The sequence below is a fragment of the Otolemur garnettii genome, unplaced genomic scaffold (genome assembly GCF_000181295.1).
Source record: "Otolemur garnettii isolate 467f Iridium unplaced genomic scaffold, OtoGar3 scaffold00007, whole genome shotgun sequence".
NCBI lineage: Eukaryota > Metazoa > Chordata > Mammalia > Primates > Galagidae > Otolemur > Otolemur garnettii.
In genome coordinates this window covers 3,008,497-3,021,300 of record NW_003852402.1, presented here as the reverse complement: position 1 = coordinate 3,021,300, position 12,804 = coordinate 3,008,497, and the positions used below count along the sequence as shown (strand labels likewise).

At 56.2% G+C, this 12,804-nt stretch overlaps 1 protein-coding gene across 3 annotated transcripts in view; it reads left to right on the top strand.

The window, feature by feature from the left end:
• Positions 1-1,569: 1,569 nt before the first annotated feature.
• Positions 1,570-12,804, top strand: part of GRAMD4 (GRAM domain containing 4) — a 42,744-nt gene continuing 31,509 nt past the window's right edge. For all 3 annotated transcript variants that reach the window (XM_003783106.3, XM_023509424.1, XM_012801273.2), the window contains exons 1-2: positions 1,570-1,783; positions 8,136-8,256. In XM_003783106.3, coding sequence (XP_003783154.1) covers positions 1,622-1,783; positions 8,136-8,256 — 283 coding nt within the window. In that variant the 5' untranslated portion in view covers positions 1,570-1,621. The remainder of the gene's footprint in view (positions 1,784-8,135; positions 8,257-12,804) is intronic.

Genomic DNA, 12,804 nt, shown 5'->3' with positions numbered 1-12,804 from the left:
GGGTGTCAGGACCACACTGCAACCCTGTGAGTAGGGACACCACCTTCCCTGTCACCCGCAGTGCTGCCCACTTGGGATCCAGGGTGTCAGGACCACACTGCAACCCTGTGAGTAGGGACACCACCTCCCCTGTCACCCGCAGTGCTGCCCACTTGGGATCCCGGGTGTCAGGACTGCTCTGCATGGTCCCTTTCCTGTGGGTTTTGCACCAGGACCAGTGTCAGCCCACCCTGTGGTGTTCTGAGCCATCCTGCATGTGCCTGTGCTGGAGAACTGCCCCTTCCACCCTGCTGCTCAGAGCCAGTTCCAGAGCACTCTGAAGAAGGACTTGGGGTCCCCACTGCTAGAGGGTCTTCTTGATGTGACTTGACTTCAGTCACAATGCCAAGGATGGCAGGGAGCCTTGCGGGGTAAGGAGGGAGAGCCAAGGCTGCAGACGGGTGCATGTTGCTGCAGCTGACCTTCCTTAGTGACCCAACAGGAGGTGGCCTTCCTGCCTCACCTCCACGCCACTGGGAGCACCCAGCTAGGTGCCTCCCTCCTTACAGGCCACCCAGTCAGTATGTGTCATTGTGAGTTCTCAGAATTTCTTTGCCTCATTGGTCTCATTCCTGTTCCAGTCATGCTCTGAGCTCAGGTGTGTCAGAGCCCCACTCTCCGGTGGGGACCTGGGCACCCTGGCATCTTGTGGAAGTCCAGGACTGGCGTCTGTGGGAGGTGCATGACTGAGAATGGGGTTGGGCTGGGGGCCCCTCTCCTGGCCGGCCCATCTGTGGGCCTCTGAGTAGGGCTGGCTGGACAGACCTTCACCTTGCCCCTTGGGACAGGGCTGTCTTGTTCCTGGTCCAGCTGGGGCAGATGTAGGGAGCAGGCACCCTATGCTGTCTGCATCCTTGGTGCACACACACTTGAATTTACACACGGGACTCACACCTCCTGGTCCTCTCCCCCATTGCCCTAGGCTGGTGGGGGAGGTGCCACTGGCACTGTCTCTGGGAAGGCTTCTGGGAGGAAGTGAGGCCTGGATGGAGGCTCGGAGGCTGAGCCAGGGTCAGACCCTGCATAGGAACATGTTTGAAACAGGGTGGGCAGGGTCCTGGGGGTCAGGGCCAAGTGGAGTCGGGGGGCATGCAGGACCAGGTCCCACCTGTCCCATGGGACTCTGCTGAGGCTTTCCTGATTCTGTCTGGTGGTTTCCAGGCTTTAGCTGCTGTCCTGGGCAGTGTGTGTGGCTTGATGCTTCTTTGAGGACCTTCTGGGAGTGGTTGGCCCTCCTTTGGTGTCCATTGCGTGCTCCCTTACCCTGGGGTTTTGGTGCCCCCTGGGTGGGCCAGGCCCAGACCCTGGCTTCTGTCTGCCCCATGGGGAGCTCAGCAGTGGAGCAGGACTGTGGGGCAGGGTGATGGTCCACCTGCTGTGTGGCGAGAGGTGGAGTCTAGAGGTTGGGTTTTCTTTGAAAAGCTGTACTGGCTGCTCCCTAGCACAGGAGCTTGGTCACAGCCCAGGGCAGGGCGGTGTGTGGGGCGGTGCTCTTGGAGCTGGCTGGTGACCGTGCCCTTCCCTCCCCTCCAGGGACCCCGACCGTCATGTTAAGGTAAAGCAGCGGAGCTCGGTGCTGAACATGCTAAGGAGGCTGGACAAAATCAGGTTCAGAGGTCACAAGAGAGACGACTTCCTCGATCTCGCAGAGTCTCCAAACGCCTCGGATACCGAATGTGGAGACGAAGTGCCCCTGAAGATCCCTCGGACCTCGCTCCGGGACAGCGAGGAGCTGCGGGACCCTGTGAGTAGCCCGCCCACCTGCCCGCCCACCGTCCTCACTCCTCCTGTCTCGCTGTGCGTGGAGGTGTCAGCCCAGTCCTCAGAGGGCCATGCTGGGGGTGGACAGACAGGTCCCTGCTCTGCTGGGCTGCTTAGGGGAAGATGGGCTGACAGCCCACAGTCGTAGCACCATCTCCCTGTGGACCTCTCCGGTCAGGGCTTGTCCCAGGTTGAGCCTTCTCTGTGGCAAGGCCTGCCTTGGCAGCTGTGTTTCTGTGTCTCCCTCCTTAGTTTTTCTTTGCTGAGACCTGGGCCTGAGCCCTGGGAGGGTGGGCTTGGGGATGGGGCAGGGTGGTCTCTGGATGCTACTGGCACCTGGCTGGTCTGTCTGAACGTGGCAGGGTGTGTGTCTCCACCGCAGCTGGTGGAGCTGGGGCTGGGCCCTCATCATCTTGCAGTCAGGGCTGGGCCCGTGGCCAGTTGTGGGGAGCTCTTCATTCAGGCAGCAAATGAGCGCCTCAGCCTGGCCCAGGAGCTGGCTGGGAACCAGGTGCGGGTAGGGGCCTGCCTTCCAGAAGCTTATGTTCTATGGGGGTAGGGCAGGCCTGGTGTGACCAGCCCTTCCCCTGGTGTGCACACCAAGTGTGGTGGCCCCAGGTGTCCCCTCCCAGCTCCTGAGCCAGGTTTTCTTTCCAGATGTGGCTTTGAGCCCTGGCCTTCCCTGGCTCCCTGTGCTGCTCATACTGTACACAGGGGCGGCACCTGGCTCTGCTCCTGGCAGGGGTCCATGACTTACTGGCACTCACTAGTCACCCAGTGCTTGGTGGGTAGGGCCACTCTGCCTCCTGGGGCTTGTGTAGGAGCGTGAGTGGGGAGTGTGTGGGCCTCTGGCCCCAGGCGGAGGCCTTTTTGGTGCACTGGCTGCTGCCCTGTGTGCCCTGCCACCCTGTGTACCCCTCACGCAGCTTGTGCTGCAGAGCATCAGTAGCTTGATGGGAGAGCTGTGTCGTGTCTGGCTCTGGCTGGTACCAGTGTGGAGGGCTGTGGGCCATGAATCTTGGGCGATGGTCTTTGGGCTGAGCGTGCAAATTGCCCCCAACATGTGCCTCCAAGCTCAGTGGGGGGCCAGGGGTCTCATACAAAAGTCCAGGCTGGGCTGTTCTCCCAGCCCCTACCCTGCCCATTTGCCTGTCCAGCCAGGGCTGTGGGTGTCTTGGTCGGGACCCAGACCCCACCCCTGGCTCAAGCACTAGCCTCAGGGTGGCTTCCTAATAGCTATACTGAGATGTGCTCAGTGTGTGGTGTCTGAGGTGGGGTGGGCAGGGTGTGGGCAGGGAGGTGATGCAGAAGGCCCCGGGTCAGATCCTCACTTGGCCGTTTACCAGTTGCCAGGCTCGGATGGGCCACCCAGGCTGGTAGCAACTGACCACTGGGCAGTTGTGTAGATCATAGGTGCTGTCATAGCAGAGTGTAGGGCCTGCTGCATGGTACTGCCCTCACTGTAACAGTCCAACCAGCTGGCCGACCAAGTACCTCTTTCTGGACATGTTCTCTACATACAGCTGGTGCCACAGCTGGAACTGGGCTGCCAGAGGCTCTGAAGCTCTGGCTGGTGCAGGGGCCATGTGTTGCGTGTTGGGTGGGGAGGGGCGTGGCAGGCGTGGTGCTTTGGTGTTGGTGGATGGTGAGGTTTGGGTGGGCAGCTTTGATTTCGTGTCCTGCCTTCAGGTGGCTTTGTCAACCTGGTGATGGCCTGTCCCTGGGGCTGCCATGATGGTGAGCTGGAGGCCAGGGCAGAGGGCAGCAGGTGGTGCCACATCACAGGGGTCTTCACTTGGGGCACAACATCTGGATCTGGGGCACAAGGAGCCGCTGCAGGGGAGGGTCAGTGTCAGAGCCAGCTGCTCCAGGGTAGGTCCCTGGGGAGTGGCCTGGAGATGGTGGCTTCTGGGGGTGGCAGAAGGAGCCAGGGGACACTGCCAGGGTGTGGTGCTGGTTAAATGGGCAGGGACTCCTGAGAAAGGCAGGCTGTGGTCTGGACAGCTGGTGCTGTCCACCAGGTGGGGTCTTCAGAGTGACATGTTGAAGTGGGAGGGGCCTTGGCTTCTTGGGCTGTAGCTGAGGTTGGGGGGAGGCAAATGCTTGAAGAGGCTGGGCAGGGTCAGCATGTGGACCTCAGCTCCCCTTTCTTGGGGCCCTGGGTAGCTGGGGAGGAAAGCCACTGCAGGTACTCAGACACATGAGAAGAAAGTCACAGTGTCTGAATGCCGCCTGTGGCTCAGTGAGTCCCCATATAATGAGGGTGGTGGGTCGAACCTGGCCCCGGCCAAACTGCGACAAAAAATAGCCGGACACTGTGGCAGGCACCTGGAGTCCCAGCTACTTGGGAGGTTGAGGCAAGAGCATCACCTAAGCCCAAGAGCTGGAGGTTGCTTTAAGCTGTGACGCCACAGCATTCTACCAAGGGCGACAGACTGAGACTCTGTCTCTATTAAAACAAAACAAAACAAAAAATCATAGTGGGAGAAAATGAGGAAAGGGCCCTGGCTCTGGGGCTCATGTTGAATGCAGCTCAGACCCAGATCACAGGGAGGCTGGGCTGTTTGGCTGTTTAACTTTGGCCCAAGCTGCAGGATCCCAAGTTATAAAAGGGAATGAAATTGTGTCTGCCTCCCAGGCCTGCTTGGAGGATGGAATGAGATGGTGCGTGGAAATGCCTGGCCTGCGTCCAGCTCATCGTCTGTGTGGGTGGCTGTCATTGTTAACGACCCTGAAATATGGTTCATACAGCCGTGCCAGTCCCCTGCGGCCTCAGTGAAGCCTTGTTCTTGTGGCATCGAGACCTTGCTCCAGCCCCGCTCTCGAGGCCCCTGGGGTGGGGGTGCAGTGGGTGCTCCTCCCAAGTCCACTCTCCCGCGGCCCTCCTGGGGTACAGTGCTCCTCCCTGTGTGGCCTCAGGGTGGTTTCCTAACAACGGCCCAGCGATGCTTCCACACGGCAGACTGTGGTCCTGCCCACGGTGGGCGGCTCGGGGCTCTGTAGTGTGTTCAGTGCTGTGTGACCATTACTGCAGTCCCTGTCAGAACATTTTTGTCACCCAAAAGGAATGCCATACCCTCTAGCGGTCTCTCTCTATTTCCCTTTGCCCCAGCCCCTGGCAGCCGCCTGTCTGCTGTGCATCTTCCAGTGGGCAGGGGTGGACAGAGCCTCCCAGCTCCCATCTCTTTCCCGGGTCTCTTAAACCCTGTGTTCAGGCTGCTGTGCTAGTTTTCTCAGGCCTGCCTGCTGCAGGCTCTGTGGGGATCAGGTGGCCCCAACCTGCCTGCCCCATTCCTACAGGGATAAGACACATGGATGGGATGTAGGAAGTATCAGAAGGTCTGCCCACACCACAGCCAGGGGACTGGTTTCTAGGGTCATCACCCGTTGGAGCCTGGCAGTGGGGGTCTGGCTTCTACTCTGTCTTTCTCTGCAGTTGATGTCCTTGCTGCTGCTGCAGACAGACAGGAGTCCCGGGGTGGAGGCTGAGGCCACTGGCTTCTCAGAGCCCCAACCTTGCCTTGTCACCAAGAGGAGAAGGGCTGCCTTTCTCCAGCACACTTGAGAAAACCCCAGGAGGACTCCGTCATGGGAAAGACAGCCTGGTTTTGGGCAGGTGTCCTCAGGTGTGGGTGAGAGGTGGGCAGGGCAGTCTCACAGGTGGGGGAGGGTGAGCTGCTCAGGGGGTAGGGAGTTTTCTGTCTTCAGTGTGGTGGTACCTGGGAGCATTTTGTTCTTACTTGTGTGACTTCTGGGTCGGATAGCTCACAGTGAGTGCTGGATGTCTCCCAGGTAGGGCCTCGATTGTCCTGTGTGGTCTCTGCCCACTCCTGGGCCATCCTCTGGCTGGGCTCACCTGAGTCACCATTGGAGCTCCATGTCTCAGCGAAAGGGAAGGTTAACAGGCCACACTTGTCCTCCACACCTGCAGGAAGACACTGTAAACAGAAAGAGTGAGTGAAATATTTAACAGTGTTCTTGAAAGTTGGCTGCAGAGGGTGGCAGGGGGCCTGGCGGGCCCCCCTGGGCAGGAGCGAGGCTGCAGAGGGTGGCAGGGGGCCTGGTGGGCCCCTCTGGGCAGAAGCGAGGCTGCAGAGGGTGGCAGGGGGCCTGGCGGGCCCCTCTGGGCAGGAGCGAGGCTGCAGAGGGTGGCGGTAGGCCTGGTGGGCCCCTCTGGGCAGGAGCGAGGCTGCAGAGGGTAGTGAAGGGTCTGGTGGGCCCCTCTGGGCAGGAGCAAGGCTGCAGAGGGGCCCAGCTGGGGCGCTCCATTCAACTTTACACTATGACCTTCTCCTTGAGATGGGCACATTCCCACCTCTGACCTTGCCCTACCATGGCTGAGAGCAGGGTGGCTGGGTTTGACTCAAATGCAAGGAAAATGTGGAGAAACTTCTGGAAGCTACATGGATAAGCAGCTGGGGAAGGGGAGACAGATGTGAAGAAATTCCCTGGGGAAGATATAGGGACGGGAACTATGGGTGGAGTGGGCCGTGTGGACAAGAAGGGGTGAAGTCAGGAGTCGAGTGCCACCCTGGTCATCGCTTGGGTGGCCTGAAGCTGCCCAGGGTGCGTGGGGGCAGGTGGGCTGGGGCAGGCTGGCAGCACGTGGCCCTTAGTTTCTGTGTTTGATATTTTTAGAAAGTGTCATAGGAAACATCCAAAGTGTCTAGCACACTTGGACTTTAGATGTGAACGGCTGTCCCTGCTGGGCCATGTCCTCTCTGGCCCCTGCCGTTCCCTCTGGTGATTCTGGAGCAGGTCCCAGGCTCCAGGAGCTGTGTCCCAGGACTTGTCTGAAAGATGAGGGCTGGCGACAGCTACCTCCTGAGTGCGGGTGGATGTGGGTGCTGCAGGCTTGGTCAGATCCTCCTGCATGTGAGTGGGGTGGGCACTGCACCCAGGCCGCTGCCTGCTCAGGTGACCCTTTTCTAGGCCAGAGAGCTCAGGCAGGCCTGGCTGTGTTTGGATGGTCATTTAGATGGATATTTGGATGCTAAGGTCTGCCCAGGCACACTGAGGCCCTGAGTCTAACCCCACAGATGCATTGTGAGTTTCTGGGATGGCTGGTGCACAGACCAGCATCTGCACTGCTCAGCTGCAGCACGGGTGGGCTTGTGACCTCCCTGGGGCACTGTCCCCTTCGATGGGCACCCGTGACTCCCTGCCAGCTCCAGTACCCACAGCCTGCCTAGAGTAGGTGCCCATGTCTGCTCCCCACCTGCCAGCGTCAGCGTAGGGACTGACTCCAAGTAGTGCCTGGGGGCCCCTCAGGTGGGCAGGGCAGGTGGATGACCCTGACTGAGACCCACCCCTTGCCCCTGTTCTCCTGTGCCATCCCAGCCAGGCTCTGAGGGCCACGGTATAGACCTGAGCTGGAGCCTGTCCTGGGAACTCATGCCCCAGCCCAAGAGCAGCTGGGTGTGTGGGAGGTTAGGGACCCAGGAAGGGGGAACCTCAGGCCAGAGGGCCTTGCCCAGGTGATGGGTTCCTGATGTCAATGCCTTCTTCCCAGCCTGTGGCCTCTGTGCAGCTGTGTGTGTGCATGGTGAGGTCACAGTGCTGTTGGCATGGGCCTTCCAGCCTTAGGGACCCAGGGTGGACATGTTGGGTCTGCACTGTTATGTGGTGGGGCACTTGTGTACCATCCCTTGCCCGGTCAGGGTCAGGGAGGCAGCTCTTCCTATCCACTTTGTGGCCCAGGCAGTGGTGGTCTCTCTCCTTTTGCGAGCACCTCCTGGGCGTGAGGCAGCCGTGGCATGCACATGAGCCTGCCTGGCTCACAGGGGTAGTGCATGGTGGTGGTCCACTAGCTGGCCCTTGGTGGAGCAGACAGGACGAGGCCCCATTTGGAGTTTGCTCTGCTCCCCTCAGATCCCTCTGCTGGGAGCTGTGCTGTTCTCCCCAACTCACTTGCCCTGGGTGGCTGTGGACACACTTCCGACCTCTCTCTGGGACGCTGACAGGCGCAGTCCCGGGCCTGTCTTCCCTTTGCAGCCCAAGATTGAGACCACAGCCATCGAGAACTTCAGCGCCTCTTGTCTGGTTTTACTTGGCTGTATGCGAGCTTGGAGGGCACCTTTGTTGTCTGGGGTGGACTGATGGGGGTCGGGGCCGACCCAGCATCTTCTGTCCTGGGCTCCTGCAGGTGCTGGGTGGGTGCTCCATTGCTGCCCACTGTGCCATCCTTATTCCAGAGGCTGTAGCTGCTGGTCCCTTTCAGAGGCTGCTGTTTGTCCGTCCCGAGGCCCTCAGGCACCTCTCAGGGAACTGACCAGTCGGTCAGACACAGGGTGCTTGCAGTGGCTGCCTCTGAGCTCTTGGTGTTTTCCTTCCAGGCTGGTCCAGGGACCCTCATCATGGCTGCAGGAGTCCAGGACTTTAACCGCACAGAGTTTGATCGACTGAATGAGATCAAAGGTCACCTGGAAATTGCCTTATTGGAAAAACACTTCTTACGTGAGTACCAGGAAGTGCTTGGAGGGGACAAGATGAGGCAGGGGTGGCTGAGATGGGGACGTTGGCTGCTGCAGTGCCGTCAGGAGCTGTGGCTGAGAAGAGCCACACAGTGCCGTCGCTGGACATGTAGGGTGTGGGTGGGACAGCCGCGGCCCCAGGGAGACTCTTTGGGCTTAGATGTCATACCCGGCCTTCGCCTCCTGGGTCCAGGTCTTCCACTGACTGCCACGTGGAGCCCAGCACCTGGATTTCGTTGGTGGTGGCAGGGGAGCAGAGGGTGTCTTTCCTCTGTGGGTGGAGTGTCATGGGGAAGGAGTGAAATGTTCTGGGGAGATTCTGGTGTTAGTGGATTGGGTCCCTTGCATTCCCTATGGTTAGCCCAGAATTTTCAGAGTTTTTGGTTGGTTTGCAAGTTGGGAAGGAAGGGAGAGTGTAGGGCCAGCACGTGTGGTTCTCTCCCAGGAGTATCTGCCCAGGACGTGGTGCATGTCCCTCCCTGGTAGCTCAGGAAGTAAAAGTACAGGGTTCAGCTTTGACAGCTGCGGGGGAGGCAGTTCTGGGCATTGTTTTTTAATGATGGAAAACTTTAAATATATATAGTAATGGGGCGTGTAGTGTCGTGAGCCCACACCTGCTTCCACATGGATCTCATTCCTCTGTCCACCTCTGATATTTTGGAGCAAATCCAACCAGAATCTTTTCATTCCATCTGTAAATATTTTAGTAGGTAGCTCAGTATGTTTTAAAGATGAAAACCATGAGTCCAGTATCAGAACTAAAAAAAAAACCCTACCCGTTTTTCATCAGCGCTCCAATGTAGGCTCAGATGTCTCTAATTGTCTCATAATTTTTTTTCACCTCTTTGAAACAGCAATGAGACAGGCCTTTGCAGAGTGACTGGCTGGGCCCCCTCCAGGGGCTACCCGGGGTCAATCTCACTCTCTTTGTCTCTGGTTGACCAGATCATCTGCTCTGGACCCTGCGGACCTGTCCGGGTGCTTCCCACACCTCAGCAGTGAGGGGTGTGGCTAAGCTTTTTTTTTTTTTTTTTTTTTGCAGTTTTTGGCCGAGTCTGGGTTTGAACCCTCCACCTCCAGCATATGGGGCTAGCGCCCTACTCCTTTGAGCCACAGGCACCATCTGGGTGTGGCTGACCTTTTGAGGGAGGACTCCTTTGTGGGGGGCGTCCTTCTGTGGGGTGGTCTCTGTCTTCAGTGTCACCACCTTGGTAATCACTGCCCATGCCATCTTTTCTCCGTGCATTAATGGACACATTTCTGCAAACTCTTTCCTTTGCTGGCTGTTCGGTTACCCGGTGTGGCACGTATAGGAAAGGCTTGAGTTTTCCCCAGGCATTTTCCAGCTTTCAAGATAATGAGTTGAGTTCTCTACTTCAAGGACCTTCCAGCAGTGACCAGGGAGGGTGGCAGGCTTTTATACGGTTTTTTGGTTTCATCTTGCGATCACAGGTTTAACACATTTGGTGTGCTTTTACCACCGTAGAGGTTTGTTTTTGTTTTGAGACAGGGTCTTAAACACTCCATCACCCAGGCTGGAGTGCAGTGGCATCATCATGGCTCATGTGGTTTCAAACTCTTGAGCTCGAGATCCTCCTGCCTCGGCCTTATGAGCAGCTGGGACATTAGGAATGAGCCACCTTGCCTGGTTAATTTTTCTATTTTTTTTTAGAGATGGGGTCTTGATATGTTGACCAGGCTGGTCTTACACTCCTGGACTTAAGTGATCCTCCCCTCTCAGCCTCCCACAGTGCTGAGTGCCCAGCCCATGGTGGTTATCATCTGATTGGTGCTCACATCGTGCTGCTGGGCTGGGGGAGCCTCTTCCATTGGCTTCTGGGTCCTTTGACACAGTCCCTTGTGAGTTAGAGAGTCCTTGCTTTTTCATGTGACAAGGTAATCCCAGGCTCACCTCAGCCGTTTTCCATTCCAGTCCTCAAATTAACCTTTCTCTAAAAAGCCCTGGTCCCCTTTGGTAGAGTGATATTTATGGCCTAAATAAGGATTCTAACACATTTGTTGCTGCTGGTTGGTCACAACATCCTGACCTAGTGGCCAGGGCTGAAAATTCACACAGGTACTCTGATTAGAATTCACACCCAGGACTCCTGGGTGTCTGTCTAACCTCAAGAGACTTTAGGTGTGTCTGTCCCTGCTGCTGGCTTCCTGGTTCTCAGTGAGTGTCACCAGCTCTGCTTATCTGTGTTATTGGACAGTGCACACACGTCCCAGAACTGATGCCGGTGCAGGGTCACCACGGCCCCTCTGCCTTTGCCTCCATTCCTGTTGTCCTTGGGGTTGGCCCTGCTGGGCTGGAGAGGTGTGGCCTTACTGTGTCTGGTAGTTACTTGCAAGAATTGTTTCCTGTCTTTGTGGCTGTGCCGTCAAGTCAATACAGTGCTGGGCTCACTTGTTTCTTTTTGATTTAGATTTTTAGAGATTTCTTTAGAAAAACAACAACTTTATTTTGACATGATTTCAGACCACAGGAAAGTTACAAAAATAGTATAAAGAATTCTTGTATACTTGTCATCCATTTATTCCCTAAAGGTTAACATTTTACATTTGTCTCTCTCTTCCTTTGCTATATGTCCAGCCACCCACCTGCCCACCCACCACCCTTCCATCCATCCACCTACCACCCTTCCATCCATCACCCCCCCTTCCATCCACCCCCCACCCTTCTTCCATCCTTTCTGAGCTGCAGACACTGTGTTTCTGAGCTTGAGACACTCTGGCATGTGTTTCCTAGAAGGAAGGATATTCACCCAACTACAGGACAGTTATCCAAGGTGGGAAGTTAGTGTTGATATAATACTGTACAATCTATCATCTGGTCTGAGACCTTATTCCAACTTCCCTGTTGGCAAAAGAAAGTCCCGGGCTGTGAGCTGCGTTCAGCTGCCACGCTCTTCAGCCTCCTTCACCTGAGCATCTGCTCTGTCTGCCCTTGTGTCCCCGAGGTTGGCATCCTTGAAGAGCACAGGTCAGTTATTTTGTAGGATGTCCTGAATTTGGGTTTGTTCTCGTGAGGGGACTCCAGCCATGTGACCTTGTCCAGAGGGTCACAGACACAGTGATGTTGAGTCCCCAGTGCACATCAGGAGGTGCACAGGCTGTCTTGGCCCATTACACGTGTTGTGCAGAGTTCTCCTTAAAGTTAAGTTAATTGTACTCCTAGAGTTGAATAAAGCTGTTGTATGGTTTGGAGGTCAAGTCATAGTCAGAGAAGCCAAGTGCACCTCCCTGACCCCTCTCTTTCTTGCCCTCCAGGTCATGACCCCTTTCTCCCTGCCCCCACAGCTGGCCAGTTCTCTTGTAATTGTGTGCTCCATCCTCCCACCGCGAGTTTTACAGATGCAGACATGCCAGGCTGTTCTTACTTCCTTCCTGGGTGAGTGTCAGCACGCTCACACTTTCTGAGACTTCAGTCTGCTGGGGTCTGCACAGAGGAAATCCCTGTTCTGTTTCACGTCTGTGTCTGTGGTTGGCCAGGGCCTGGTTTCACCCCGTGTTCCCTGTTGATGGACGGCTGTATATGCATCTTTGGCATTTGCTGTTCATGGTACTTACAGATAGTTCTTACCAAGCCATCTTTACCTCAAGGGTGTGGGCTGGACTTAGACCCTGAGATAGAAACTCAGTGAACGGGTATGGAGAGAGCTGTGCTCCCAGGCTGGACCCAGATGTCCAGTTTCTGACTCGCCCACTGGAGAGTGGGTAGCTATTTGGGGCCTGAGCTCTCCATCTGTGAAATAGCTAAGTGGTCGTGTTAAACCCCGCTCGGTTTCTGCAGTGCTTACTTGCAGAAAGCAGACTCTTATGCCTCACAGAGGAAAAGAAATAGGCTAAGTGCACAGCGGCCTTTTCTTGTTATTAAATATTGAAGGGTACAAATGTTCCTGGGAGAAATGACCCAGGTTGAAGAACGTGCAACTGAAATGTGCTTTGGCTCGTGACTGAAGTCAGGAGCCTAAGTTTGTTAAAGGAGTGCATAAATCAATGAAAAGCATCATGCGTTTGAATTTAGCCCCAAATGTGTTCCATTTTGAGTACAAATGCACCATACTCCATAGATTTTGTACATGGATATGCATTTATTGATTACCTGCTGGATACAGGCTAGCAGCCACTCTGGGTGCCCAGTGTGCATGTGAATGTATGCATGTACACATGGATGGACGGATGAAGTGGAGGGGGGGAAGGATGGATGGATGATGGATGAATTGATGAGTGGGTGAACAAGCGGATGGCTGCATGGGTGAGGAATGGATGGCTGGATGATAGATGGATCAATGAGTGGGTGAAAAGGCAGATGGGTAGATGGGCGGGGGATGGATGGATGGATGATGGATAGATCGATGAGTGGGTGAATGTGCGGATGGGTGGATGGGCCAGGAATGGATGGATGGATGATGGATGGATGGACGAGTGGATGAATGAGCAGATGGGTGGATGGGTTGGGGATGGATGGATGGATGATGAATAGATCGATGAGTGGGTGAATGCGTGGATGGGTGGATGGGCCAGG